The 26,754-nt window shown below is 54.2% G+C and overlaps 1 protein-coding gene across 1 annotated transcript; it reads right to left on the minus strand.

Moving 5' to 3' along the window:
- On the minus strand, positions 1 to 25,490 carry RSPO1 (R-spondin 1). Its single transcript, XM_047793395.1, has 6 exons — positions 25,171 to 25,490; positions 20,016 to 20,418; positions 5,237 to 5,428; positions 1,969 to 2,118; positions 1,490 to 1,678; positions 1 to 777 (listed from the first exon to the last, which is right to left on the minus strand). The coding sequence occupies exons 2-6, from the start codon at positions 20,107 to 20,109 to the stop codon at positions 614 to 616; spliced, it is 789 nt and encodes a 262-aa protein (XP_047649351.1). The 5' UTR covers positions 20,110 to 20,418; positions 25,171 to 25,490; the 3' UTR covers positions 1 to 613.
- Positions 25,491 to 26,754: the final 1,264 nt, after the last annotated feature.

Raw genomic sequence — 26,754 nt, forward strand, 5'->3', positions numbered from 1 at the left:
TTGTCATTTGGTAGTCATTTTTAATTTGAAATAAACCTTTAAGCAGTTTTCAGAGTCAGGAAAGCCCTGATGTGGATCATGGGTGTGTAACAATACTCTCCAAGGATAAAGTCACACAGCTGGAGAGGCTGAACAGTCCTTGAACTTTGGCTCCTGTCTGCCACACCAGGCTGGTTCTAGCAGCTCCTGCAGAAAGCTCCACTCTGCAGAGTTTGGGCTTGGACGCTGGAAAACGTTCTCTCTGACACGTTGCCTGGGAGCATCACAAACCAAAGTGTGTGCCTCTGGGCCTTATTTCGGGCAGAGATGCCCCCTCTGCCTCCCTGCCCCGCTCACTCAGTGATGTCCGAGGAATAGAAGTGTCTTCCCGTAGCTTCGATTGTGTGTGTGTGTGTATATGTCTGTGTGTGTGCGCATGCGCACACGTGCACACTTTTGCATGTATGTCAGTAACACCTTTGGACATAGGGTCTGTGTGTCTGTATCTGCGTGTCCCTCTATGTACGGAGAGTGTGTGTACATGTTGCTCCCAGGGCTCGGGTTCGGTAAAGCTGTCATCACACAGAGCAGTGCTGGACTCTTTCTACATGGGCCCAGAGGCTGAATGGTGTCCCTAGGTGGGTCCCGCAGAGGTGATCGGCCCCACTGTCCCCTGGTGCTGCTGCTGCTGGCCCTTGCGTCTCCGAGCACCGGTGCCCGCCTCCTTGCCCTCCTTCCGGCTGGGGTTCCTGTTGGCGTTCTCCCGCCGGCCCTGGCCACCCTTCCTCCTCTTCTGGCCTGCAACCCCAATAGCAGGAAGAGTCAACAAAGGGCATCCTGACACAACAGGGAGGCCCTGGGCAAGGCCAAGGGCCCCAGGGCGGGTGGGGTGAGGAAGCTGAGTCCAGGGATGTGGGAGGGAGGCCCTTAGGCCACTGGACCAGCAGCCACCACAGAGGGCCCTGCAACCCAGGTACTGAGAAAGGGTCCCATGAGCTTTTGCACCTTCCACCCCTGATGGACCCTCCTCTCCCTCATGTCTTCCTCAGATCTTGGATCTGAATGGATGGAGAACATCTGCCAGATGATCACTGCGGCTCTCAGGACAGGAAGGGTGGCCCCTACTCCTCCATCCCCCACCACTGCCGCACCATTGCCAACCACAGGCTGCGTGACCTTGGATAAATCACTGCACCTCTCTGGGTCCTGGCACCCTCTTCCACGCCGCCGTCTGACCTCTGAGGGCCTTTCCAGGGCCAACATCCGCTGGCTCAGAAGAAATGGGGAAACTGGAGGGAGAGGGCTACAGAGGCTTCCTGCCACACCACACAGCTGCGGGGACTGCTCGGTGCCTGGCACGGGCCGGCACAACGTGGGGTCCTGAGCTGGGGACGCCCCATGGGTCCCTGGCCTGAGGCCCTCTCGTGGGCAACATGCAGGAAACAGAGGTGGTCAGTCCTGCCATGGTTGTGCTGACCCTCTACCCCAGGGAGGCGGGGTGGCAGCTCACCCTCGGGGCAGGGCGTCCTCCGCACAGTGCACCTCCGGGTCTCCTTGGTGTCGGAGCAGATGGCGTGGTCTCCCCCAGGGGCCTGGAGCACCCTCCGCGTTCGCTCCTCCAAGCCCCTCCGGAAGCCACAGAGCTTCTTCTTCTTGGAGCACGGCCCCCACAGAGACCACTCGCTCATTTCACATTGTGCTGACGGGAGGAGGGTGAAGATGGAGAGAGGCAAGGGTGGGGCGGGGGTCCCCTCTCCTTCATGGCCCTGGGTACCCCCGGGGAGCCTCTCCCACCTGCTCTGGACCTCAGCCCGAGGCCAGAGGCATCTATGGTCCAGAGGGCAGAGAAACCTTAGCGGGGCGTCTTGGGGGAGCTTTCTCTGCATAGGGCCCCGCCCACACTCTCCCTGGCCACACCCACGTGGCCCGCCCCTCCCTCCCGGTCCCGGACCCTCAGTGCGGCACCCGCCTCGCCTTACCCCGCCTTACCCGGGCTGCTGCACTCCATGGTGCCGTTGGCAGCCGCAGAGCCCTCGGGACAGGCGGGATAGCAGCGGCCCTTGTGCAGATACAAGCTCTCCTTACACTTGGTGCAGAAATTATGGCTGAAGCAGGCCTCGCAGTGCTCGATCTTGCATTCTGAGGACAGGGCAGGATTGAAATGGACAGCTCCCCTCCCTGCCACCACCATGCCCAAAGCCCACCCATCCACACCCATCCACACAGGTCAGGACCCAGGCTGGAGCTGGAATTACGGCAGAGGAGTATTGGGGGTGGGTGGCAAGAATGGAAAACCAGGGTGTGGGAGGATAGGGGGCTAAAGCAGTCTCTCTTGCCAGCTGGCTGTGATGCCTGCCACTCAGCCAACCTCCAACCCCAACCCAATCCCAGGCCCTGGAGCCTGGGGGCGGGGGGCAAGAGAGCCAGTTTCAGAGGAGAGGAGATTGGTGGGGGCAAGTGAGGAGGGTCCCAGCATCTCATGGCACCCAGAGGACACCAATCAGAGTTGAACTGAGGGATACAATGACACTGAGAGTGGCTGTGTGGTCTCTTCTCCCACTGCTGGGCATTGACAATACCCCCAACCCTGGTTTTCCTCCTCTCCCTGGGCAGCAAGAATCTGCCTGGAGGAGGGGAAGCAATTCCAGGGCAAATTCCTCTGCCTCTACAAGGCCAAGTTCCACAAACCACCTTGGTTGGACTCTGGGTCCCTCCCTGATGCCTTTCTGCCAGTTCTCCCTTCTCTGAGGACATGAGGGGAGGGCAGGTTGCTGGCCTAGACTGGAAGCCCCCGGGGGTCTTTCACAATCTTTCCCCTCCCAGACTGTGGGCTGAGCTGATTTCTTTCCAGTCTCTGCTCCCGAAGCCTGGGCTGTCAGTTCCCCAGGAGCTGGCACAACCAGGTACTCCCTACCCTAAATACCTGAGGACCAAGAGGGCAGGATCCTACCTCCATCCTCACAAACTCCCTACCTCCCTTACCCCACCCTCCTCTTTGCCTCCTGGGCTCTGATTCCTGGGTTTGGTAGCAGGCAATATATGAACAAAAATAAGAATAGCATCTACATTTATTAACTGCCAGACACCGAGGGCTTACATATGCCTCTCAAAACAATCCTACAGGGTAAAAATGTGCGCCCAAGTTCCCTCTGTGACACAACGGGATCAGCAGCATCTCTGCAGCACCAGGATGCAGGTTTGATTCTGGGCCAGCACAGTGGGGTTAAAGGTTCCCGTGTTGCTGCAGCTGTGGCGTAGGTCGCCACTGAGGCTCGGATCTGATCCCTGTCCTGGGAACTTCATCTGCCGTGGGGCAGCCAAAAAAGAAAAGAAAAAGAAAAGAAAAGAAAGCACACCTGAATTTTGAAGATGAAGTTTTGAGAGGCTGCAACTTGCCCAAGGTCATACAATGAATAAGCAGCAGAGTTGGGATTAGAACCCAAGTTGATGATCTTGGGTCAATCATTTCCCCTGCGGCCTTTGTGTTATCAGCTACGAAAAGGGAAGCATCACTGAGGTCTGTCTTCCTCCAGAGGTGGTTGGGTAGCTCAGCAGCTAGGAAGTCTGGAAATGCATTCTAAACCCCAAGGCACTGAACAAAATGGGAGGGTCACTGGCATTGTTCATAGGAGTATGTTCACTGTGTGTCCCCTAGCATGTCACAACTGAGACAGTATGCAGGTGTGACAGCATGTGCATTGGAGCATGTGGTCTGGGACTGGTATAAGAGAGCAGAGCAGAGTGAGAAGACCTTGGGGGGAGAGGAGAAGGGTGAGGAGAGAAGGCCAATCAGGGCTTGAATTTCTCTGTGGTCACTGGAGCCAGCAATTATTATTTTTTTTTCTTTTTCTTTTTCTTTTTTTTGGCTGCAAGCAAGACATACAAAAATTCCCGAGCCAGGGATTGAACATGTGCCACAGCAGTTACCCGAGCCATAGTAGTGACAATGCTGGTCCTTAACCTGCTGAGCCACCAGGGAACTCCCAGGTAGTGGTTTTTTTTTTTTTTTTTAAGTATGATTGGAAAGGTTATGTGTCTCAGAAGCATCTTTCTGGCTGCAGTGCTGAGGAAGAGTTGAAGGGAACCAGATGAGGGTTGGGCGACAGATGAACAGGCTATTGCAATGGTGCAGAAGAGATGATGGGAGCCTGGATAAGCTCCAACAGCAGTAACGGAGTTCCCATTGTGGTGCAGCGGAAATAAATCCAAGTAGCATCTATGAGGGTGCAGGTTCAATCCCTGGCCTCGATCAGTGGGTCGGGAATCTGGCATTGCCATGAGCTGTGGTGTAGGTCGCAGACGTGGCTCAGATCCCACATTGCTGTGGCTGTGGGGCGGGCTGGCAGCTACAGCTCGAATTTGACCCCTAGCCTGGGAACCTCCATATGCAGCAGGTATGGCCCTAAAATGCAGCAAAGAAGAGGAAGAGGAAGAGGAGGAAGGGAAGAAAATGGCAGTGAGGATGAAAAGGAGACGGAGGAGGGAGTTCTCTGGTGGCCTAGTGGTTAAGCATTGTCGCTGCAGTGGTACAGATTTGATTCCTGGCCCAGGAACTTCTGCATGCCACAGACATCCGAAAAATAAATAAATAGATAAATAAACAAACAAACAAATAAGAGAGAGAGGAGTTCCTGTCATGGCTCAGGGGTTAATGAATTTGACTAGCATCCATGAGGACGCAGGTTCAATTCCTGGCCTTGCTCAGTGGGTTAAGGATCTGGTGTTGCTGTGAGCTGTGGTATAGGTCACAGACGTGGCTCGGATCCCGAGTTGCTGTGGCTGTGGTGGAGGCCAGCAGCTACAGCTCTGATTTGATCCCTAGCCTGGGAACCTCCATGTGCCGTGAGTGCAGCCCTAAAAAGCAAGAAACCTTCCCCCCCCCCTCCCCCCGCAAAAAAAAAGGGAGAAAGAGAGAAAGGTGATGGAGTAGGCACCATTTGGTTATTGGATGGATGGCAGGGGTGGGGTGGGCACATAAATGAGAGGTTGGCTCTCAGGTCTGTGGCTTGGATGGTGGGTTGGGACACTGAGAATGGGTCAGTGCAGGTGTGGAGGGAGGAGCTGCAGCTGTGATAAGTGTTGGAAAGGGGGTGGAATGTCTGGGGAGATGTCTGGCCAGCAGCTAGATATCTGAATCAGGAACTCCCCCTCCTCAGTCTCCCCTCTACTCCTTTGCAGGCCATCGACAGTTCCAAGCACCCCCTACCCACCACGTCCAGAACCTCTGGCGCCCTTCCCCAGCCCTGTGCACACTCACTGATGCATTTGTTCATGTCGGGGTTGCGGGCATCGAAGTATCCAGGAGGGCAGGATGGCAAGCAAACGCCCACCTGGCGGATGTCATTCCTCTCCAGCAGGATGAACAGCTTGGGCGAGCACTTAAGGCAGCCGTTGACCTCCGAACAGAGCTCACAGCCTTTGGCACAGGCCTGGCTCCCCTCGGCGCTGACTGGAAGGGGGAGCAAGGGTGAGAGGCAGCCATAGGAGAGACCTCCACCTTTCCCAGGCTCCCCCAAGGATGAGAAGTGAGTAGACAGGAATTTCAGCCTACGCAATGAATGCGCTTCTCAGAAAGCACAGGCCAGGCTGGCAGCTCTCTGCAAGGCTGCTTTATAAATGTCCCCAGTATCCGCTTTCAAGGGAACCAGCACAGCAAGAGCTGCCATCCATCCTACGTGCCTCCCCAGCTCTGGGTACAATGCAAGCTCATCTTCCAGGCTTGCTTAGCCATCCCCAGAGAAGCCACCGAAGCTGCACCCTTCCTGGAATTTAAGTCCCCCCCACCCCCTGCCCAAGGAAGAAAAGTTCAGCCTCAGGAATGGAAGGAGGGCTTCGTATCCTTGAGAAAGTTTTAAGGACAAGAGAGATATGAAGAAAAGGCCACCTGCCCAGAGATGAGAAGACAACTGGAATAACCCATGTCTAGAACACTGGTCCCGACCAGAGATGAGTCTGTTCCCCCAGGGGAAATTTGGCAGAGTCATGTCTCCAAAATTTGGAGACATTTTGATTATCACACTGGGGAGGGGGGTGGATAGGGAGATCTGGGGGACAGAGGCCCGGGATGCTGCTAAACACCCTACAATGCATGGGGCAGCCCCTACCACAATCATCTGGTCCAAGATGTCAAAGATGCTGGAGTTTTCTTGTGGCACAGTAGGTTAAGGATCTGGCATTGTCATTCCAGTGGCTTGGGCTGCTGCTACAGTGAGAATTTGATCCCTGGCCCGGGAACTTCCACATGCCTTGGGTGTGGCAAAAAAAAAAAAAAAAAAAAAAAAAAGTCAAAGTTGCTGAGGTTGGAACCATCCTTTGAGCCAGTGGGGTCTCCAGGCCCAGCAATAATAGTCTCAGATATTTGATCTCATTTCTTCACTCAGTTGTTCAACCAACACTCATCCGGCCCCTCCCAGGTACCATGTGCAGTGTAAGTGCTGGGGACATGGATACAAAGGCAGCTAGCTACCCTGAACTGATCTCTCAGGGGTGCAGACAGACCTGCAAACAGGTGCATGCTGGTAGCCACGAGGCCAAGCAATAAAGGATCCGGAAAGAAGAGAGGAAGGAAGGAGTCCCAGAGGAGGTGCTATTTGGACCAACTCTTGAAGAATGAGCAGCGATGTGTCCATTGAGAAGCAGAGATAAAGGCCCTCCAAGAGCAAGACCACAGAGGTATAAAATGACCCAAAGGGAACGTTGGCTAGTTTAAGGGTGCAGGAGAGGTGGAGAGGGCAGTGGTGAGGGATGCAGTGTCCTATCATTTTGTTTATTTGTTTCCGACCGTGCCCGTGGCATGTGGAAGTTCCTGGACCAGGGATCAAACCCTTGCCACAGCAGCAACTGGAGCCACAGCAGTGACAATGCTGGATCCTTAACCCACTGAGGCACCAGGGAACTCCCTGAGGTGTCCTATTTTTTTTCTTTTTTTTTGTCTTTTCTAGGGCTGCACCCGTGGCATATGGAGGTTCCCAGGCTAGGGGTCCAATTGGAGCTGTAGTTGCTAGCCTACACTACAGCCATACCAGATCTGAGCCTCGGCTGCGACCTACACCACAACTCACGGCAACGCTAGTTCCTTAACCCACTGACAAGGCCAGGGATCCAACCCAAAAACCTCATGGTTACCAGTCGGGTTCGTTAACCACTGAGCCACGATGGGAACTCCGAGGTGTCCCATCTTGAAGGGCCTTTTTTCATATCATGCTAATGAACTTGAACTTTATCCTACCAGGCAGAATTTCGCAAAGAGTATTCCTTGGAAGGTGACTCTCCTAAATATCTAAAGGAGAGTATGGAGAAAAAGCCAAGGCATTAGGTAAGACTGAGAATCATCGAGTCTGACTGAACAGGATTTTTTTTGCTACAGGGCTTTTTTGAAGTCTTTCTTATGCTCCTATGACATAGAGTGACTCTCTCTGAGGGGGACAGAGTGAGTTGTACTTCATAGACATTTTGGCCACAGAGCCCTTATATTTCGCAGGGTTTGAGGGGGACCTTTCTCAGAACTGACTAGGTAACAGAGAGTCATTGGCAAGTTTTATTTTTTTTATTATTCTTTCTATTTTTTGTCATTTTAAGGCCGTATCTGCGGCATATGGAAGGCTATGGGTCGAATCTGAGCTATAGCTGCTGGCCTAAGCCACAGCCACAAGGGATCTGAGCCTCATCTGTGACCTACACCAGAACTTGTGGCAACACTGGATTCTTAACCCACCAAGCAAGGCCAGGGATAGAACCCAATACTCGTGGATACCGGTTGGGTTTGTTGCTGCTGAGCCATGAAGAGAACTCCATGGGCAAGTTTTACGCAGGAGCAAGAGCTCATCCGATTTCTTGGTTGGAAGGGTTCCTCTGCAACCTGGGGAGAGATCAGAGACTGGAGGACCATTTGGGAGGAAGCTGACCTGATCATGCTGGTGAGAAAGGTAAGGGAATCTTAAACCAAGTTCTGCTCAGTAGTGGTGGAGAGAAAACGATTTGAGAGATGCTTGGGGAATACACTCAGCATGGCTGTGGTGACCAGTAGGAGTGAGAGGAGCCTGGGGTGTTTCCCAGGGTTGTGGACAAGGGGATGTTTGGGGCCAGTCACTGACAGAGGAACCAGGCGGTGAAGAGCTGTAGATAGAGGCTGCAGGCAGAGCCGGGGAATCAGAACAGAGACAGCAGGAGATCAGGCAGCAACACAAGAGTCAGAGTTAAGGCTTCAGAGTTGGCTGGACCTGGAGCCAAATGCCCAGCCCGTGACCCTAAGCAAAACAGTGCATCCTGGAGTTCCCATCCTTGTGCAGCGGAAACGAATCCGACTAGGAATCATGAGGCTGCAGGTTCGATCCCTGGCCTCACTCAGTGGGTTAAGGATCCGGCGTTGCTGGGAGCTGTGGTGTAGGTCAAAGATGTAGCTTGGATCTGGTGTTGCTGTGGCTGTGGTGTAGGCCAGCAGCTGTAGCTCTAATTTGATCCCTAGCCTGGCAACCTCCATATGCCTCGGGTGTGGCCCTAAGAAGCAAACAAAACAAAACAAAACAAATACAAAAAAATTAGTGCATCTTGTGGTTCTCCCTTCCCACCACCAGAAAAGGGAGATAAGGAGGCCCATCCCACAGGGCTGTGGGGAGGAGCACATGCTCCAGAAACAATCCCTGGTTTCGGAACAGGAGAATGAGTAGGAGAAAAGCGAGCAGAGGAGAAGTGGGGCATAACAGACGCAATGATGATTAAAAACAACTAAATCGTCATCACGGAGGCTTATTCCCAAAGGCACCGCTCTCAGTGCTTTACAAGTATTAATTCCTTTAGTCCTTATGACCCAAGAAGTAGGTACTACTACTTTTTTTTTTTTTTTGGTCTTTTTAGGGCCGCACTTGCGGCATATGAAGGGAAAGATTCCCAGGCTAGGGAGCGAATTGGAGCTGTAGCTTGCCGGCCTGCATCATAGCCACAGCAACGCTAGATCTGAGCCATGTCTGTGACCTACACCACAGCTCAGAGCAACACTGGATCGTTAACCCACTGAGCGAGGCCAGGGAATCTAATGGTCATCCTCACGGACACTAGTCGGACACTAGTCGGGTACTTAACCCACTGAGGGATAATGGGGAACTCTGGTACTAGTACCTTCTCACACTCTATTTTTATGGATGAAGAAATGGAGAGGTCGAATAACTTGAACGAAGCTTCACAGCCAGTATGCATTCTAGGAGGAGGGTACAAAGTTTATGAAGGCCAAGGGTGGGACATTAAGAGGTGACATGGAAACTGAAAGCATGTCCAGACTGACTTTTTTTCATTTATTTGGCTGCACCCATGGCATGCGGAAGTTCCTGGGTCAGGGATCAAACCATTGCCACAGCAGTGACAACGCCAGATCCTTAACCGCTAGGCCACCAGGGAATTCCCCCAGACTCATTTTTTTTTAATTTAAAAATTTTTTTTTTTGTCTTTTTGCTATTTCTTTGGGCCGCTCCCACGGCATATGGAGGTTCCCAGGCTAGGGGTTGAATCAGAGCTGTAGCCGCCGGCCTACGCCAACGCCACAGCAACGCGGGATCCGAGCTGCATCTGCAACCTACACCACAGCTCACGGCAACACCGGATCGTTAACCCACTGAGCAAGGGCAGGGATTGAACCCGCAACCTCATGGTTCCTAGTCGGATTCGTTAACCACTGCGCCACGACGGGAACTCCCAGACTCATTTTTTTTAAATGGAGAATTTATTGATATAGAATCAATACGACCATTTAATTAATCAATGAATTTAAAATTAAATAACATTCTCGTTTGTTGGGTCATTGTAAAAGAAAAAAGACTCCCGAGGTTGTGTTGAAGTTATAAGGGAGATTTTTTGGGATTAGTTTTCCACTTTAGGTCTTTATTCAGCTGTATTACGAATTAATAAATCACTGTAAATTTTCGATATCACTCCCTCTTCAAAGATATTAAATTATCTATCACTCAAGGTTTTTACTTAATTCATTGTTTTTTGTTTGTTTGTTTTGCTTTGCTCTTTATGGCCACAACCGCAGCATGTGGAGGTTCCCAGGCTATGGGTTCAGTCGGAGCAACAGCTGCCAGCCTACACCACAGCCACAGCAACACAGAATCTGAGCTGTGCTGCGACCTACACCACAGCTCACGGCAACGCCAGATCCTTAACCCACTGAGTGAGGCCAGGGATCGAACTCGCGTCCTCATGGTTCCTAGTTGGATTTGCTTCTGCTGTGCCAAAACGGGAACTCCACACTTAACTCACTGTTGAAATGAACACTCTCTCTAGGTTTTGGCCTTGGTTTCAATAACCAAAGTCATCCAGGCATCCCAGTAACAGGCCTCCAGCTACATTCCCTTATTCATTTGTTTCTCTCTTGTCACCTTTGTTAAGGGTGGATTTGCAAAAGGGCTTCTTAGAATCTAACTGCCCACCTCCAGCTCAACCAGTAACAAATGTCTGGATCTTTGCCTTCAGAGCTATCAATGACACGCAAGAGCAGGTATGGCCCATGCAGCATCTGAAATTAGTTTGGCACGGCTGGAGCGTGAAGTGAGTGGAGAGAGGGGCCAGAGGAGGAAGGACCTTGAACCTGTATAAAGGAGCACGGACAGTACCCTGAAGGCCAGGAGGAATCCCTGGGGGCTTTTTGCTGTTGCTGTTTTTGGCTAAACTTGCAGCATTCTGAAGTCCCCTGGCCAGGGACCAAACCCACACCACAGCAGCAACTGGAGCCACAACATTGGCAAAGCAAGATCCTTAACCCACTGCACCACCAGGGAAATCTCCCTGGGGGCCTTAAAACAGGAGGCATGGGAGTTCCCACTGTGTGCAAAGGGATCAGTGGCATCTCTGCAGCACCAGGATGCAGGTTTGATCCCCCACCCAACACAGTCGGTTAAAGGATCTGGCATTACGGCAGCTGTGGCTCACGTCTGTTCTTCAGCCCAGGAACTCCATATGCCTTGAGGCAGCTGAAAAAGGAAAAACAAGAACGAAAACAAAGCAGGAGGTATGGTCAGGATTCCACTTTAGAAAGATGACTCGGTAAGGTAGAGAATGGATTGTAGGAAGGGTAAACCAAGCGGGGAGAGGACTCCCAGGTTCAAAGAGACAGAGTTGAACCAAGAGGATGGAAAAGGAGTAGACATAGGTAAGATCTCCAGGTGATAGAATCAACAAGACCAAGTGATGAACCGGCTGGGGATTGAGGGCCCGGGAAAACACATGAGTAATGGGGCGGCTGTCAGCCCATCACAAAGACAGGGCCCACAGAGGAGGAGCAGATTTGGGTGGAGGAATTGATGAGCTGTGTTGAGTTTGTGGTTCTTGTGGGACGCCCAGAGGAAGGTGTCTATTAGGTGGCCAAACCTGTGGGTCTGGAACTCAAGAGAAATATTTTGGCTGGAGATTGGGACATGGAGTCCTTAATTTGAAATAGTCATCGGGGAGTTCCCATCATGGCACAGTGGAAACGAATCTGACTAGGAACCATGAGGTTGAGGGTTCAATCCCTGGCCTTGCTCAGTGGGTTAAGGATCCAGCATAGCTGTGAGCTGTGGTGTAGGTCACAGATGCGGCTCGGATCCTGCATGGCTGTGGCTGTGGCCTAGGCTGGCGGCTACAGCTCTGATTGGACCCCTAGCCTGGGAACCTCCATATGTCGCAGGTGTAGCAAAAAAAAAAAAAACAAAACAAAAAAGTTATCAAAGGCCTGGAGGTCCATGAGATGGCTGGGAGGGTAGTGAGAACAGGCCTTGGACATGGAAGAGAACGGTCCAGAAGGAGCACCCAAGAGTTCCCACTGTGGCTCAGAGGGTTAGGAACCCAACTAGTATCCATGACGATATGGATTTGATCTCTGGCATCCTCAGTGGATTAAGGATGTGGCATTGCTGCAAGCTGCGGCATATGTTACAGATGTGGCTTGGATCTGGTGTTGCTGTGGCTATGGTGTGGGCCAGCAACTGCAGCTCGGATTTGACCCCTCGCCTGGGAACTTTCATATGCTGCAGGTGCAGCCGTAAAAAAGAAGGAAAAAGAGAAAAGAAGAAGGAACATCCAGACAGGTTGGGGACACTGAAAAGCATGTTGCCTCAAGGAAGCCAAGGGAAGTGTACACTCAGGGAAGGAGGGGGAGGTCCAGTGCCGAAGGAATTGGCCACAAACAGGTTGTTGGCGTCCGTGGTGGGGGTGATGAGAGGAGGGCAGTGGTCGAGGGATAAAGGAAGGTGGGGAAGAAGAACCATCTCATTCAAGAAACTGGCTTTGGAGTTCCAGTCATGGCTCAGCGGAAATGAATCTGACTAGCATCCATGAGGACACAGGTTCGATCCCTGGCCTTGCTCAGTGGGTTAAGGATCTGGCATTGCCGTGAGCTGTGGTATAGGTCGCAGACAAGGCTCGGATCCAGCATTGCTATGGCTGTGGTGTAGGCTGGCAGCTACAGCTCTGATTTGACCCTTAGCCTGGGAACTTCCATATGCCTCGGGTGCAGCCCTAAAAAGACAAAAAAAAAAAAAAAAGAAAAAAGAAAAAAAAAGAAAAGAAAAGAAACTGGCTGTGGAGAGGGCAAGAGAACTCAGCGATCCATCCTGGGAGCCGTGGTTGTGATTAAATCCTTGGGGGTGGAAGGCATCCAGGGAGAAAGCTGTGCAGCTTGAGACAAGGACCACACTGAGGTCCCGGCAATATGTTCAGCAGACAAGAGGAGGAAGGGGCCTGGAGAGAAGCTGAGAAGCAATGGCTGGAGAAAGACAGGGGGTGGGGGTGGAAACCCAGGGGATGAGGGGGAGATCTGCAGGGACCGGAGCTGGGAGGAGCACTGGGCAAACCTACCACTCGTGCACAGGAGGTGACTGGGTGACCTCAAGAAGGGCAACGTGGTGACGTGGTGGGATGAGGGCCAAACCACAGGGGGCTGAAGAGTGAGTGGACAGGATGGAGGTGGCAGGTAAAAGGAGGTGAGGGACAGAGAGGGTCAGGGAACGCAGAGACAGAGAGGAGAGAGCAGCTGGGAGCAGGGACTGTGGTCACAAGACAGAGGCAGGGTAAAGTGACGGAGCAAAGACCCCGGGATACGAGTCAAGATTCAGAGCTTACAGGCCATATGACCAGGTTTGAGGCTTGAGGCGGGAGTCAGGGACAAGGGACTAGGGAGCTGAGCTCCATGAGGTTTGGAGGCTTAGGAAGAGGGATGGGTGCTTAGCAAGGAGGAGAGGGGCTCAGGGATGGGCAGGGGTGGTTCACTAAGGACAGGGATGTTTATCAAGGGGCTTGGGAGCCGAAGGGTGTTCTCGGCTTAGCAAAGCAAATAGATGGGAAGTAGGGGGGTGAAGAGCTAGAGGGGAGGAGGCTCGGCTTTGCATGTGCCGGGGAGGGGGGTGTCCCAAGAAGATGCTGGGTATGGGCAGAGGTTGCATCATCGTTCAAAGGGAGAAACCGAGGCTCATTCATTCCATAGACGTTCGCTGCATACCGAGTATGTGTCCAGAACCTTTAGGAGCTGGGGATGTGGAAGTATAGCAACTAACGCCCACGGAGGGCTGGCTGCACATTGTAGGGAATGGAAGAGGACGGAGGGCGCTCCCTTCCCCAGCGGGCTGGGTGAAGAGGGTGTGCAGACAGGAGGAACAGCCTATGCGAAGGCTCAGAGGCATCAAACATCCTAGTGCATCCGGGGAATGGAAAACCGGGCTGTATTCTAGCAGCAAGGAAAGGGACTTCAGAAGGGCATGGCGGGATTCACAATTTGAAATGCTCCCTCTGGCTTCTGTGCCTATGATGGAGGGAGGAGGGCAGAGGAGGCAGCCTTGCAGGGCTGGAGCCTGGGTTGAGGAGACGGCGTGGGCTCAGTGATGGGGGAGGGTGCTCAGAAAGTGGATGGAGCCTCTTTCTAACCTCTTGGCCACCCTTCTCCCAGAGCTCTGCCCTTCCCATCCCCAGTGTACTCCCTCCATCCCAAGCATTCAGTGGAGCCCACTACTCTGAGCCAGGAAGGCAAGGCTGTGCTCTCCTCCGTTCCCTTGCTGCTTCTCACCTCCCGAATCCTTGTGCAAAAACCCCGGGGTGGCTCAGCCCACACCTCTCTGAAGAATGGCTTCAGTGCCTCTTCCGCCTGGGCTTTACTTCTCCCAGTCCCCAACTTTCTCATCTCAAGATCTTTCAAAAACCCAAATTCTGATGGTGTCATACACCTGCCTAAAACCCATCGATAGCTCCCAATCCATGCAGAATTTAGACCCAGCTCTTCTGCCTGGCTGTGCCGCCCACCTCATTTCTTTTTTCCTCCTTTTTGCCTTTTTAAGGCTGCGCCTGTGGCTAGGGGTTGAATCAGAGCTGTAGCTGTCAGCCACAGCCACAGCATCACCAGATCTGAGCCACAACTGCGACCAACACCACAGCTTGTGGCAACGCTGGATCCTTGAACCACTGAGTGGGGCCAGGGATCAAACCCAAGTCCTCACGGATACTGTTGAGCCACAGCGGGAACTCCCACTTCATCTTTTAACACCAACTCTAAGAAGTATGGAACTTTTTTTTTTTTGTCTTTTGTCTTTTGTTGTTGTTGTTATTGTTGCTATTTCTTGGGCCACTACCTCAGCATATGGAGGTTCCCAGGCTAGGGGTTGAATCAGAGCTGTAGCCACCGGCCTACGCCAGAGCCACAGCAACGTGGGATCCGAGCCGCGTCTGCAACCTACACCACAGCTCACGGCAACGCCGGATCGTTAACCCACTGAGCAAGGGCAGGGACCGAACCCGCAACCTCATGGTTCCTAGTCGGATTCGTCAACCACTGTGCCACGACGGGAACTCCTTTTTTTTTTTTTTTCAGTATGGAACTTTTTTCCCCCTGTTTTAGGGCCACACCCGAGGCATATGGAGGTTCCCAGGCTAGGTGTCTAATCGGAGATACAGCTGCTAGCCTACACCACAGCCACAGCAATGCAGGATTTGAGCCGCATCTGCGACCTACACCACAGCTCACAGTACCAGATCCTTAACCCACTGAGCAAGGCCAGGGATCGAACCTGCAACCTCATGGTTCCTAGACGGATTTGTTTCTCTGAACATGTCACACTGCTTCACGCCTCTGTGCCTTTGCTCAAGTTGAGCCTTCTGTCTGGAACTCTCTCTGCCCCTTCCTTAGCCTAATTCTTTCATGCCTCAGAACTAAAGTTGCCCCCCTCCAGGAAGTCTCCCCTGATTGCACCTCCCTGTAAAATCTGGATGGAGTATTTTTCTGTGTTCCCTGCCCCCCGTACTTGACTCTATCATGGTAGACATCTTTTTGTGTCCTTATTGCCCACTAAGATGTCTTTTTTGCCAAGTGGAAAGAGCTTGGAGGGTGGAGCCAGTCCTGTTTCTGAATGGGACACCAGTAAGGGGTGAGGTTCCACCAAGGGCACCCCTAGAATGCAGGGCTGAGGATGTAGTGAGTGAGACAGAGGCTTAGGGAGGGCGGAGTACATGGGCGGAGCTCACTGAGTGTTCAATGAAGTGTGGGGAGCAGGACTGGATAGGAATTGGGGGGCTGCGGGCATTGGGTGAGGGTCCTTGGCAGAGAGAGAGGAACTCTCCATGATCCAGAGGAGGGCTGACCTTGGCTTTGAGGTGGAATCTAACCTTGGAGGAATTGGGTTCAGTGAGAGAGCAGTGAGTTAAGTGGATGGGGCTGGGGCCGTAACAGGAACAGCGGCCTCGCTGAAGGGGCTGAGGCAGGGGGTAGACAAAGGGCCTTCTGAGACCACACTTTTCCCAGGAGAAGAGCCCACTCCTGGTGCCCTGGCGCCCTGCGCATGCCCCCCAGGAAGATCCAGCATACTTCAACTCAACTGTGAGCTCAGTGAAGACTGAAGGTTTCCCTGACCTGGGCCCACATGGCCTCTCACTGGCCTGTTTGCCTCCCACCTCGAGCTGCTCCCCTCACGCCCTCCTGGAACTGGACCATGCCACTCTCCTGAACAAAACCTCCCAGGGGTTCCTCATCACCCACAGTTCAAACTCCACAGGTGGGCGCCGGGTGGGTACCAGGCACTCCAACATCTGACCTCTGCCCGCGGCTGCTTTCGTTCACCCCCAGGCAGCTTTCGTGACTCTGCCCTGATGGGTTTAGCAGCATAACCCTTCTTCTCAGTAGAGAAGGACCTCCAGGTATAAAACAGAATGAGCAGAGCTGCTCCAGTGAAAACCCCAGCACTCCCAAGAACCGCATTCAGAAACCTTTTCTCCAGCTGCACCCCACTTACTGCTCGGTCTGGTCTGTGCCTCATCCCAACCCCACCCTCTGCCTGGAGTGTCCTCCACTCCCCTGACCTCCCTACTCATCTTTAAAATCACAATTCAGAAAGTTCCCATTGTGGCCCAGCCAAAACAAACTTGGCTAGTATCCATGAGGACAGGGGTTCAATCCCTGGCCCTGCTCAATGGGTTAAGGATCCAGCATTGCTGTGAGCTGTGGTGTAGGTTGGAGATACAGCTGCGATCTGGAGTTGCTGTGGCTGTGGCGTAGGCCGGCTGCTCAGCTCCAATTCAACCCCTATCGTGGGAACTTCCATATGCTGTGGGTGTGGCCCTAAAAATAAATAAATAAATAGAATAAAATCACAATGCAGCAGTCACTGCTTCTAGGCCCTCGCAGCCCTCCTGGCTCTCTCCTGCGTTCCCTACACCAGGCTGAAATTGTATCTTCCTCCTTCACCCGTGGGCTCCTCACGATCTGTCTCTGCCACCCAGGGCTGGGCTCTGTGGGTTCACCGTGGATGCGTGCATGGGGCTTCAGCCAGGGAAGCGGAGCTCACAGATGGTCAGCGGGGGAGGGGATGAAGGCTCCAGATAGAGGATGGGGTGGTGAGAAGGGGAAAAAGGGGCATCCAGCTTCTGAAAGAATCAGGGTTCAATGAAGGCTTCACGAGGTGCAGGACTGAAGGAGGGGGTCCAGGGATCAGGCAGGAGAAGGGTCTCAGTAAGCGGAGGGGCACTCAGTTCAGGGCACAGCGAGGGCTCTGAGGGCTCCAAGAGGAGCAGAGATTCCAGGGGGAAGGTGTTCAGGACAGGGTGAGGGCCAGCGAGGGTGCATGGAGAGAGGGCTGGGAAGGGGGGCCCTCAACATGTGGAACAGGAGGAGAACGCCCTGCCAGGCTTCACGACTCATAGCTGAACTTCTCCCGCTTCACACGGGGACATCATCACTCAGATCCAGGATCAGGCATTTCTGGGCTCAAAACTGGCATGTGGTTCTGGATCAGAGCTATACTGGGTGGCTCCGGGTGGCTCTACTGGTATGCAGTCACGAGAGATGGCAGAGTCCACAGATCTGAGGCTCTTATACACAGCAAGCAGACTTTGCCCCCGAGGCTGCCCCCTGCCCTTGCATGTTGTGGGGACCACAGCAGCCTCCTCACTGGCTCCTCTCCTCCGTCCTTCCTTCCCTCCCTCACTCCGCTGGAACCCTGTGGCAAAATGGTCCACAGATCGTTTATGTAACCAGGACATGCTTCCCTACATCTACAGAGAGCTTGATATTTTCCCAAAGTTTCACAATCAGTGTATCTATTATCTCATATAATGCTCCCTGTAAGCCTCTGCAATTACACTTGCAGCCTTTTTTTTTTTTTTTTTTTTTTCCGCTTTTGCTTTTTAGGGCCGAACCTGCGGCATACGGAAGTTCTCAGGCTGCGGGTGGGATTGGAGCTACAGCTGCCAGCCTACACCGCAGCCACAGCAAGGCAGGATCCAAGCTGTGTCTGCGACCTACACCACAGCTCATAGCAACGCTGGATCCTTAACCTACTTAGGATGGGACCTGGAGCTCAAAATGGAGCTGCAGCTGCCAGGAAGCAAATATGAGTCCTCATGGATACTAGTCAGGTTCCTTACCACGTGAGCCATGACAGGAACTCCCCCCTGCAGCTTTATGGTTATGATTTAACTATTGCCTGGCAACATCTACCCTCATCTCTCTCAGAGCCTCCGTCCACGTTGAACCTTCGCTGCACCCCGAGTCTTTCCCACACGTCTCCCCATCCTCATATCTCACCATCAACAATGCCTGTCACTCACACTGCTTGGTAATAAACACTGGCCTACGTGCTGCTGAGGCCGTGGGATGTGGCTGTCTCAAAAATGGACACATCCAAATCGCTGCGTTTGATTGGCCGATGCTGGGATCTGCCCATTCTAATGGCTTTTTTTTTTTCTTTTTCAAGTACAAACGATGAACCCAGGTCTTCTGACTCCTGGTTTAGGCGAGTGTGTGGTTCACCAGTGAAAGTAAGACCACTAGTGCATATCACACGAGGGTGCGTGGCCTCTCCCATTCTCTCTCTCATCTCGGAAATAGAGGAGACTGATTATAAACTGCTAAACCGCATCTGGCCCGTGGAGCCCAAAATATTGGTCGCAACAGATGAGACGGGAGGAAAAATCAAGGCCTCGCTGCTGATTAAACCTAACTGCCTCTAATTGCTTGTGAGGCAGGGATTTTCAGCTTCACCCTTTCTCTGAGCTTCCCTCCCTCCGCTAGGATCTGGCCTTGGCCCCTCCCATGGGGACCCAACAACACTGCACCGCCTTTCAGCCGTTCCTGGCAGACCTCGGCCTGCAGGGCCTCAGGAGTGAAGCAAGAGGTGGCTGGGCCAGACTTCAGAGGAGCTGCCTGTCTGGGGGCGTGACATCTCTTGCTGAGGATGCTGAGAGACAGACAAGCATGGGTCGGGCCTCACCCCGCTGCCTGGCACAGTCCCTCACACACAGTAGCTACTTCCACAACACAACAGAAGATTCTGAACCCCCCTCTCTGGAGGCATCAAGCAGAGGTGAGGGGACCTGCTCTCAGGACCGCCTAGCATGAGATTCTGGGAGGGATGGTGAAGATGCTGGGGACAGGTAACTCTTGAACTCCATGGGCTCTGTTTTCAAGACTGGACTCACAGGCATCTGGAGACATGGGTTCCAATACCGTGTTCTTCAGCCTGTGTCTCTCCCCCTTTCTTAGCCTCAGTTTCCCCAACCATACAATGATAGGATTTAATTTTGGGGTTTGGGTTTTTTTTGTATTTTTAGGGCCACACCCAGAGTATATGGAAGTTCCCAGGCTAGGGGTCCAATCAGAGCTGTAGCTGCCAGCCTAGGCCACAGCCACAGCAATGCCAGATCTAAGCCACATCTTCGACCTACACCACAGCTCACAGCAACACTGGATCCTTAACCCACTGAGCGAGGCCAGGGATCAAACCCACGTCCTCAGGGGTGCTAGTCAGATTTGCTTCTGCTGAGCCACGATGGGAACTCCAGGATTTATTACTATTATTATTATCATTATTATTATTTTTGAAGCTGTGAGCAGCCTTTCTTCCAAAGACATCTTAAGTGGAATCGTCCCCAAAGCAGGGAAGAGTGAAGCTGCTCTGGTTTGAAGGACGGTGGGGCCAGCCTCCCGCCCACTGCCTCCCCTTCAGTCCCTAGTGCGGCCCGCCGTTCCACTGGGCGGGGTTAAAAACCACGGTGGCGGTGGACTATCCCACAGTCCTCCCGCTCCACCGCTTCTGCTCTGCGATCTGGGCAGGGAAGGCAGCTGCCCACCACCAGGCTGTGCAGGGGTTCCTGGCCCCGAGGGGTTGAGGGCTGCCCTTCAGACACCACCAAAAGAAAGGAGTGCTGAACTCCTCTCCGTGGGGGGCTGAGCACCCCAGGGGCTCTGGGCGGGGAAGCATCTCCATGGATACCACACAAAGCTGGTGTTATGTCAAAGGGCAGAATCCACAATCAGGGTCCCCACAAGAGAGGGGTTAATCTAGAAAGCAGAGCGTCTACAAAGGGGAAAACAAAGTAATCTACAGAATGGGGATCACAATAAATCACTCCACAAACTGGATAATCCACGAGCAGGATCATCCACTGAGCAATCTATGAAGCTGGAAGCGACAAAGTGGAAATCTGCAACGGTCATCACAGAAGGAAACGACCGAAGACCCTAGACCCCGGACAACACCCTCACCGCCACCACTGCCAAGGCCCAAGGTGGTCCAGCCCCATTCAGTACTCACTCCGCCTCTGCCTCTTCCCCTTGATCCCCCGGCTGCCGGCGGCGAGATGCATCCAGCTCAGAACCAGGGCCACCACACACAGCCCAAGCCGCATAGTCACTCGCCAGCTCCAGGCCCCTGGTAGGAGGGGTGGTCTCGGGGTGGGGGGGCGCTTGTGGACGGCACAGGGCTCTTGCTAACGCCTCCGGGGCTGGGTCAGCAGCAGGAGGCCCAGGCCTGGGCTGTATCCCAAATCCACCCTGTATCCCAAATCCACCATAATCTCAGCTGGAGACAAAGAGGGTGTGGGAAGCCCACTTCTTCATCAGCCCGTAAGAGGTCCAGAGAACTTTCCTCAAAGGCACCTCGGGGTGTCACATGGGAGAACTCTGTCACTTCAGCAGGGACACCTCCAAAAACCAACCTGTTGTGGACGGGAGGAAAGAGAAGGGTTAATTCTGGGGTACCATGGGCCATTCCAACCTATACCTCCTGCCCTCCCATGTGGTCCCCTACCCAGGAGACTGTGAGAACTCGGAATGCTGGACATGGCAAGTTACCCATCCTGCATCCCTGCAGCAGGAATCTGCTCCTTTTCTTATCTTGCAAAAATCCCTAATGTGGCATGGGAGTTGGCTACTACTCAAGTAGTTAAAATACGGTGGACACTCAAATCAAACGTGTGGATCCCTGGAAACCAGCTGCCCGGTTTCCACCCTGCTCAATGTTAGCCAGCTCTAGCTGGAAGTCCTTCTTTAGGTCTACCCTATAGGCCTCATGCTGCAGTAATAGCACGTCTCCTAAACAGGAGCTCTTTCTGCCTTCTGAGAGTGACCCCTCGGCCTTTTCTCCCCAGTGCTGAGTCACCCCTGTGCCTTTCACAGGTCTGGAGCTAGAGCACTGGCCCCGACAAGCTGGCAGACCCTGCGTGGCCCTCTGGGCTTGGCGGGAGAAAAGGAAGTAAGGCTTCCCCCGGCCACAGAAACTCTGACACAGCAGGCCCGGCGGGCCTGGCCTTTGTGAGAGGATAAAAGAGGCAGCAACACCCGCCCTGGCCAGAGACACAGAGAATGGGGATAATCCCCCAGCCCAGCGAGAGCCTGGACCCGCTGGCCCGGGTGATGGGGGCAGGGGGAGCTGGTCCCTCCCCGATGAAATGTGTCTGGGAAGTTGGAGCCCAAACTGGGAGTCAGGGAATGAAAACCCACTTCGCACTCACAGGATCTCACACTCCCACAATGGAGGCGCACACGCATTGCCCCCCCGCACACTTGAAGCACACACACACACTCACACGGGGGTGAGAGGAAAGAGTGAGCCTTCAGGAAGCTTCATAGATGCCAGGGCGGCACTGCCCTCCCACCCGCTGGGTAAGACTCCTTTGCACCAGTCACTGAGCCTCTCTGAACCTCAGTTTCCTCATCTGTGAAATGGGGATACATATGCCTGGTCCACAGGCTGGCTCTGAGAGCTGGCTGAGTTTTCTGCTTAATGATGAGGAAACTGAAATGCTAGAGTAGAGGCGCCCCTCCCAACCTCATCCCAACCCTTTCCCCCTTCGCCTCTAGGGAGGCCCCAGGAGAGCCCACCTGCACGGAAGATAAATCATTATCCCACGAGGGAGTTCAACACCCCCTCCTCAGCCTCTCCCACCGGCTTTGAAGGCCAGACACACTCAAGTGGTTAAGCTGCCTGTGAGAAGTGTTTACATGAGACTGATGGGTCCCACCTGGTGCTGCGGCCGGAGCTCGCGGCGATGCCCCCAGCCGCCCCCAAATGCCCTGTCAGCTGCCAGCCCCTACCTGCCTCTCCAGTACTCCCTGCGTGACCTGCCAGACTCTTCTCATCTTCCCCAGCCCCCACACCCCACTTCCCTCACCCACAAACTGCCGAAGTCCGGCTGAGCTGATCGCACTTGAGCCCCAAGAACACAATCCCACAGGCTGGCCGTGGAGCATGATGGTTAAGGGCATAAATGTCAGAGCCAGACTGCCTGGCTTTGAATGTTGCCTCTGCTACTTATTAGCTGTTACCTAAGGCTAGTGGCTTAGCTGGTCCGAGCCTCAGTTTCTTTATCTACAAAGAGGGCTGTTGTTTTTAGAGCTTAAGTTGATTAATACATGAAACTACTTAGGACAGTGCCTGGCCCATAAGGAGGACTCAATAAGGTTGTGTGTTCTATGACCAAGACTTCGTGTTGCGTCTACATTCCAATGGTCATCTAAAAAGCAAGAGCAACAGTTTTCATACCATCTGGACACTCCTCTTAACACTGAGTCCGGTTATGCAATTTCCCTGTTTGCATTTGTCTTTATGGTTGATTGCCTTGGCCCTAGGGATAACTTAGAGAGATAGGCTTAGGCTTCTTAAATGTTATTTATTTATTCTTTAAATGTTTTATTTTATGGCTGTATATGGGAATTCCTGGGCCAGGGATTGAATCTGAGCCACAGCTGCAACCTACACCACAGCTGGGGCAATGCCAGATCCTTGAACCCACAGAGCTGGGCTGGGGATCAAATCCGCAACTTCACAGTGAGCTGAGCTGCTATAGTCAGATTCTGAACCCACTGCACCATGGTGGGAACCGGATTAGCCTTTAATGGTGGCATTTCTCAAGTTGAAATCTGAGAACCCCTAGCAGATACATTCTCAGGGTACCCTGAGTCCTTACAGTTGACAAACGCTGGAGGAGACCACATCGGACAGAGCTGGTGTCACATCCTGAGTTTGTGAGGCTCTGGTCTCGCTGCGGGATCAGCATCCTTGGGGTCCTTGGGGACAGAACAGGTCTGTGCATCTGTGCATGTCCGGTGCCTGCCCAGCTCACTGCCTGGCACTTCAGGGCTAGTGCTCAGCAAATGTTAGTGCCCTTCCTCTCCTTCCCTCTGCTCCCTCTAAATGCCCCCTCAATCCTCCCAGGCCTTAGCTTGCGGTCTGGCCCTTGCCAGGCTCACCCAGCCCTTTGCCAGTGAGGATCTTCGGACTCACTCCCACCCACCTGTATCCCCTCTGAACCATGATCTCAGTGAGGAAATACAGAGGAGACGCCAGGTCTGAATGTCACTAGAGCAAGTGACAGTGGCCTTCCTCACTTATCACTGGATGGGAAGCATTTCAATACAGAATCAACTCTGAAAAGGAGCTAAGAGTTCAATCTAACAGAGGTATAAGCAACAAACCAGAGGGATGCTGGGTGTGGACGGGGTGAACTGGAGAGCAAATGCCTCCATCTAAAAGGAGCATCTGCTATTCCATTCCAGCCGATTGCTGCTAGGCAGAAATACTGGCTCAATATGCTAGGTCTTCTGATTTTTTTTCAAAAGAGAAGTTGAAAACTATGAATTTTATGTGATCTCTGATTTGAAAAGCAGGGCAGGTCTCAGGCTAGGAACCCTGTGGTACCAAGCCCCAGAAGATCACAGCTCCACCTTCACCTAGCCCCCTACCCTCTTCCCACCCCCCCCACCCCAACACGCAGTGGGTACTCACACAGACAACCTTGGACCAAGGCTGCTGAGAGAGGGCATAGGAGTTAATGACTTTCTTTTGAGTAGCCTGCCTCATTTCTATTGGTTCCTCTGATTTCCTTTGCTCCTTGGGCTACATGTCACAGGCGGATCCTTTTTTGAGGTCCATCATTCTGCACCAGCAGAGCCAGCAGTGGGAATTATTGGCAGTGGTCAAGGTCTCAGGCATCCCAGGGGGGGGTGAGGGATTCACATCTACTGGTGCCTGCACTACCTGCCATGCTGCGGGGCCTCAGTGACTCCTCACCACAATGCTAGGAAGAAAGCAGACTTATTCCCACTTTACTGGTGCTGAGAGGTTAAGGGTCTTGGGATTATAATCCTAGTCAATGAAGGGTGTAGGGCACAGGGCACAGACTCAGCTTGAGGACCCGGTGGGAGGCCGGGCGACCTGGGGCCAGGGAGAGTGGCCTCACGTGCTAGGTGGTCTGAGATGAGGAGGACAGACTGGGGACGGGGACACAGCTAGGGGTGGGGCGGAGGGCGAGGACTCACCCTGCCCCCCAAGTTTGGAATGACTTTCACCTTCTTGCCTGCAACACTATCTGGAGAAATTGGTACTTCGTCCCGGGCCGCATACAGACCCAAAAATGTAAACCATCCCGATAATTTCTCATTAGCCCTCCCCGGGACCAGCTACGGGTGGAGAGGGCTGGCAGGCGGGGGCAGAGGTACTGCCGGGCTTGGGGGCGAGGCGGGGCGGGACCAAGTACGTGCCAGCCCGACCTGTCGGGATTAGTGTGTCTGCCGGAGCCAAGCCAGGTGCTGAGGCCGACCACCCTCCGCCTCCCGCAACACCAAGGGCAGCAGGGAAAGGCTCCTTCTCGTCGCTCCACCGTGACTCCAAGCGCGCAAACTCTTCCTCCCTACTTATCGGGAGAGGCCCAACAGGTGCAAGGGGAGAGGAGGCGGACCTGAAGTTCCCCTGACTGCACCCCAAAATACAAGAGAACTTTCCAAGTCCGAGAGGCCCGTTTCACAAGAAAACCCTTGCCCCAAGCGCGCGCACCCGGAATCCATCCTGGACCTCTTGGGAGCCCTGTGCGAACAAACAGGCCCTCCCCACTCCCCAACCAAGCAAGACCATCCGTCCCTCCGCGCCCAACCCCGCGGGTCCCTGAGCCGCGGCCACCTCGCAGCGCACCCGGGGCCGCCGCACACGCCTGCCACGTCGGACCCGGGCCCAGGCTGCGGGGGCTGGAGCGGGAGACGACTAGGGGCCGTGGGACTCGGGAAGAATCCGAGGCGAAGACGCCCAGGAATCAAGGGCTTCTGGTTCAGGGCTGGTGGAGAATAGGTCTGGCGGAGCTGCCGAGTTCAGAACTAGGAGTGAGGATGATCACCAATCACCCGGGGGCTGCGGGGCTGAGGGCAACACGAGGCAGCAGGGCGAGGAGGCTGCCCACCGGCCTGAGGGACGCCGGGGGTGGAGACCGCGGGATCTGCAGGAGGGGTTCCAAGAGGTGCCCTCTCCTGCCCTAGCTGACCCGAGAGCAGTCACAAGTCCCCTTCCTCTAGCGGTCCCCCCCGCCCCCCGCCCCCCGCACTCAGCTCGGCCAAGCCCGGTGGAGAGAGCCCACGGCGCCCCAGGTCCCAGGGGAAGGGGGCGCTAGGGAGAAAGACGGGGCAGCTCCGAGGGGACTCACCTCCGCGCTGCCAGCCGCGGCGGGGGCAGGCCCGGGAGGGGCGAGGGCGCGGCCAGCTCACCCGCCCGCCGCGGAACTGTCCTGGGCGCCCAGCGCGCCCGCGCTCCGCCCGCCGGTTTCCAAGTTGCTCAATCTGCGGGCGGCTCACGCCCTCCGGGGCCAGCGCCCCACCCGGCGCATCGGTCCTTTGGGGCGGCCCGGTCCGGCCCTCCTCTCCGCAGTGCCCCGCTCCGGCCGGCCGCTCCCCGCTTTCCGCCCGCGCTGGGGCTCTCCTTTGCGCTTGGCTCCTCCGGAGCTCCCAGCCGGTAGAGGGGCTAGTCCTCCGCGCGCACGAGGGAGGGAATCCCCCCCACCTCCTTTGCAGTCCCACCCCCGAGCCGGCCCCCCTTCCCGGGATCCGCAGCAAAAAACGGACTGGAGCGCCAGGCCCGGGAGTTCGTAGCCCCCCTCCCGCAAGTCCTTGCCCTCAGCTGGGGTGCTGCACTTGGAGCAGGGCTGGAGACGGCACACTGGGTCTGGATCCTGGCGCAGACCATCTGTCCTTGCCTTGTCCCCTTCTGCCGCCCCGAACCCCGGGGATTCCACGCAGCCAGAGCACCGGCTGCAGCTCCAGGCATCTTGGGGTTAGAACAGGACCGGGTTGCCTCTTGAAACCTCAGTCTCCCCATCTGGAACCTAGAAAGTGACAAGGAACAGGCTCAACAGGGCCTACGGTCCCGGCCACGCCTTCCTCTTCTCAGAGTCAACTCTTCAGAGCATCTTTCCAGTTCGGAGGAAATGTGAGGCTATAACCTCCCAGGAACGCAAGTGAGGCTCCCCAACTGGGAGCTGGTGAGAGAGGGTGATGTAGATTTAGCAATGAAACCTAGATTCAATCCCTGCTCCATCACGAACCAGCTGTGTGACCACACCTAAGTTACTTAACCTCTCTGAGTTTCAGAGGGCTCATCTGTTTTGAGGGTCAGTGAGATGAAGGATGCCAATGCCCAGTCAATGGTAGGGACTCTACAAATGTTGGTGGAATGTGTCTTGAAGGGCTGTAGACATCTGCAGGAACCCAGATGATGCTGAAGTCAAGCCTGAGGAAGGGGAGGGAGGGAGACTCACTTCTCAGGGTGGCAAACAGCTGTTCTTCGGCATCATTTCAGATTGGGTAAAGGGAAATGGGCTAAAACTATAGTTAGCAGGAGTTAAGTTGGAGCAGAAAAGCTATACTGATGGGGGGTGGGGTGGGGTGGTGAGTAATCAAGACAGGCTGTGGAATCTCCTTCTCAGGAGAGGAGGAGGGAGCCCTGACTATTGAGACAAGGGCACAGGGTCATTTACAGTGACGAGGGAATGGATGGAACGACCTCTGGTGTGTCCTGAGGGCCAGGGAGCAGAGATGGTGGCCAGAGAAAGCGGAACCCTTGGGTCCCAGATACCAGTGTCTGGGCTCATTCAGTCAGATCCTTGCCAAGTTTGCAGGGGGCAAACAGCCATTTCCCAGTTGGTCCTGGGCCCCCTCCATCCCCATTCTCAAGCCCCTCCCCTCTCCCCTCTGCCCTGAGCCTTCCCTCCACCTCACTGGCCCTTGGCTCTGCT

Source organism: Phacochoerus africanus, chromosome 8, assembly GCF_016906955.1.
Source record: "Phacochoerus africanus isolate WHEZ1 chromosome 8, ROS_Pafr_v1, whole genome shotgun sequence".
Lineage (NCBI taxonomy): Eukaryota > Metazoa > Chordata > Mammalia > Artiodactyla > Suidae > Phacochoerus > Phacochoerus africanus.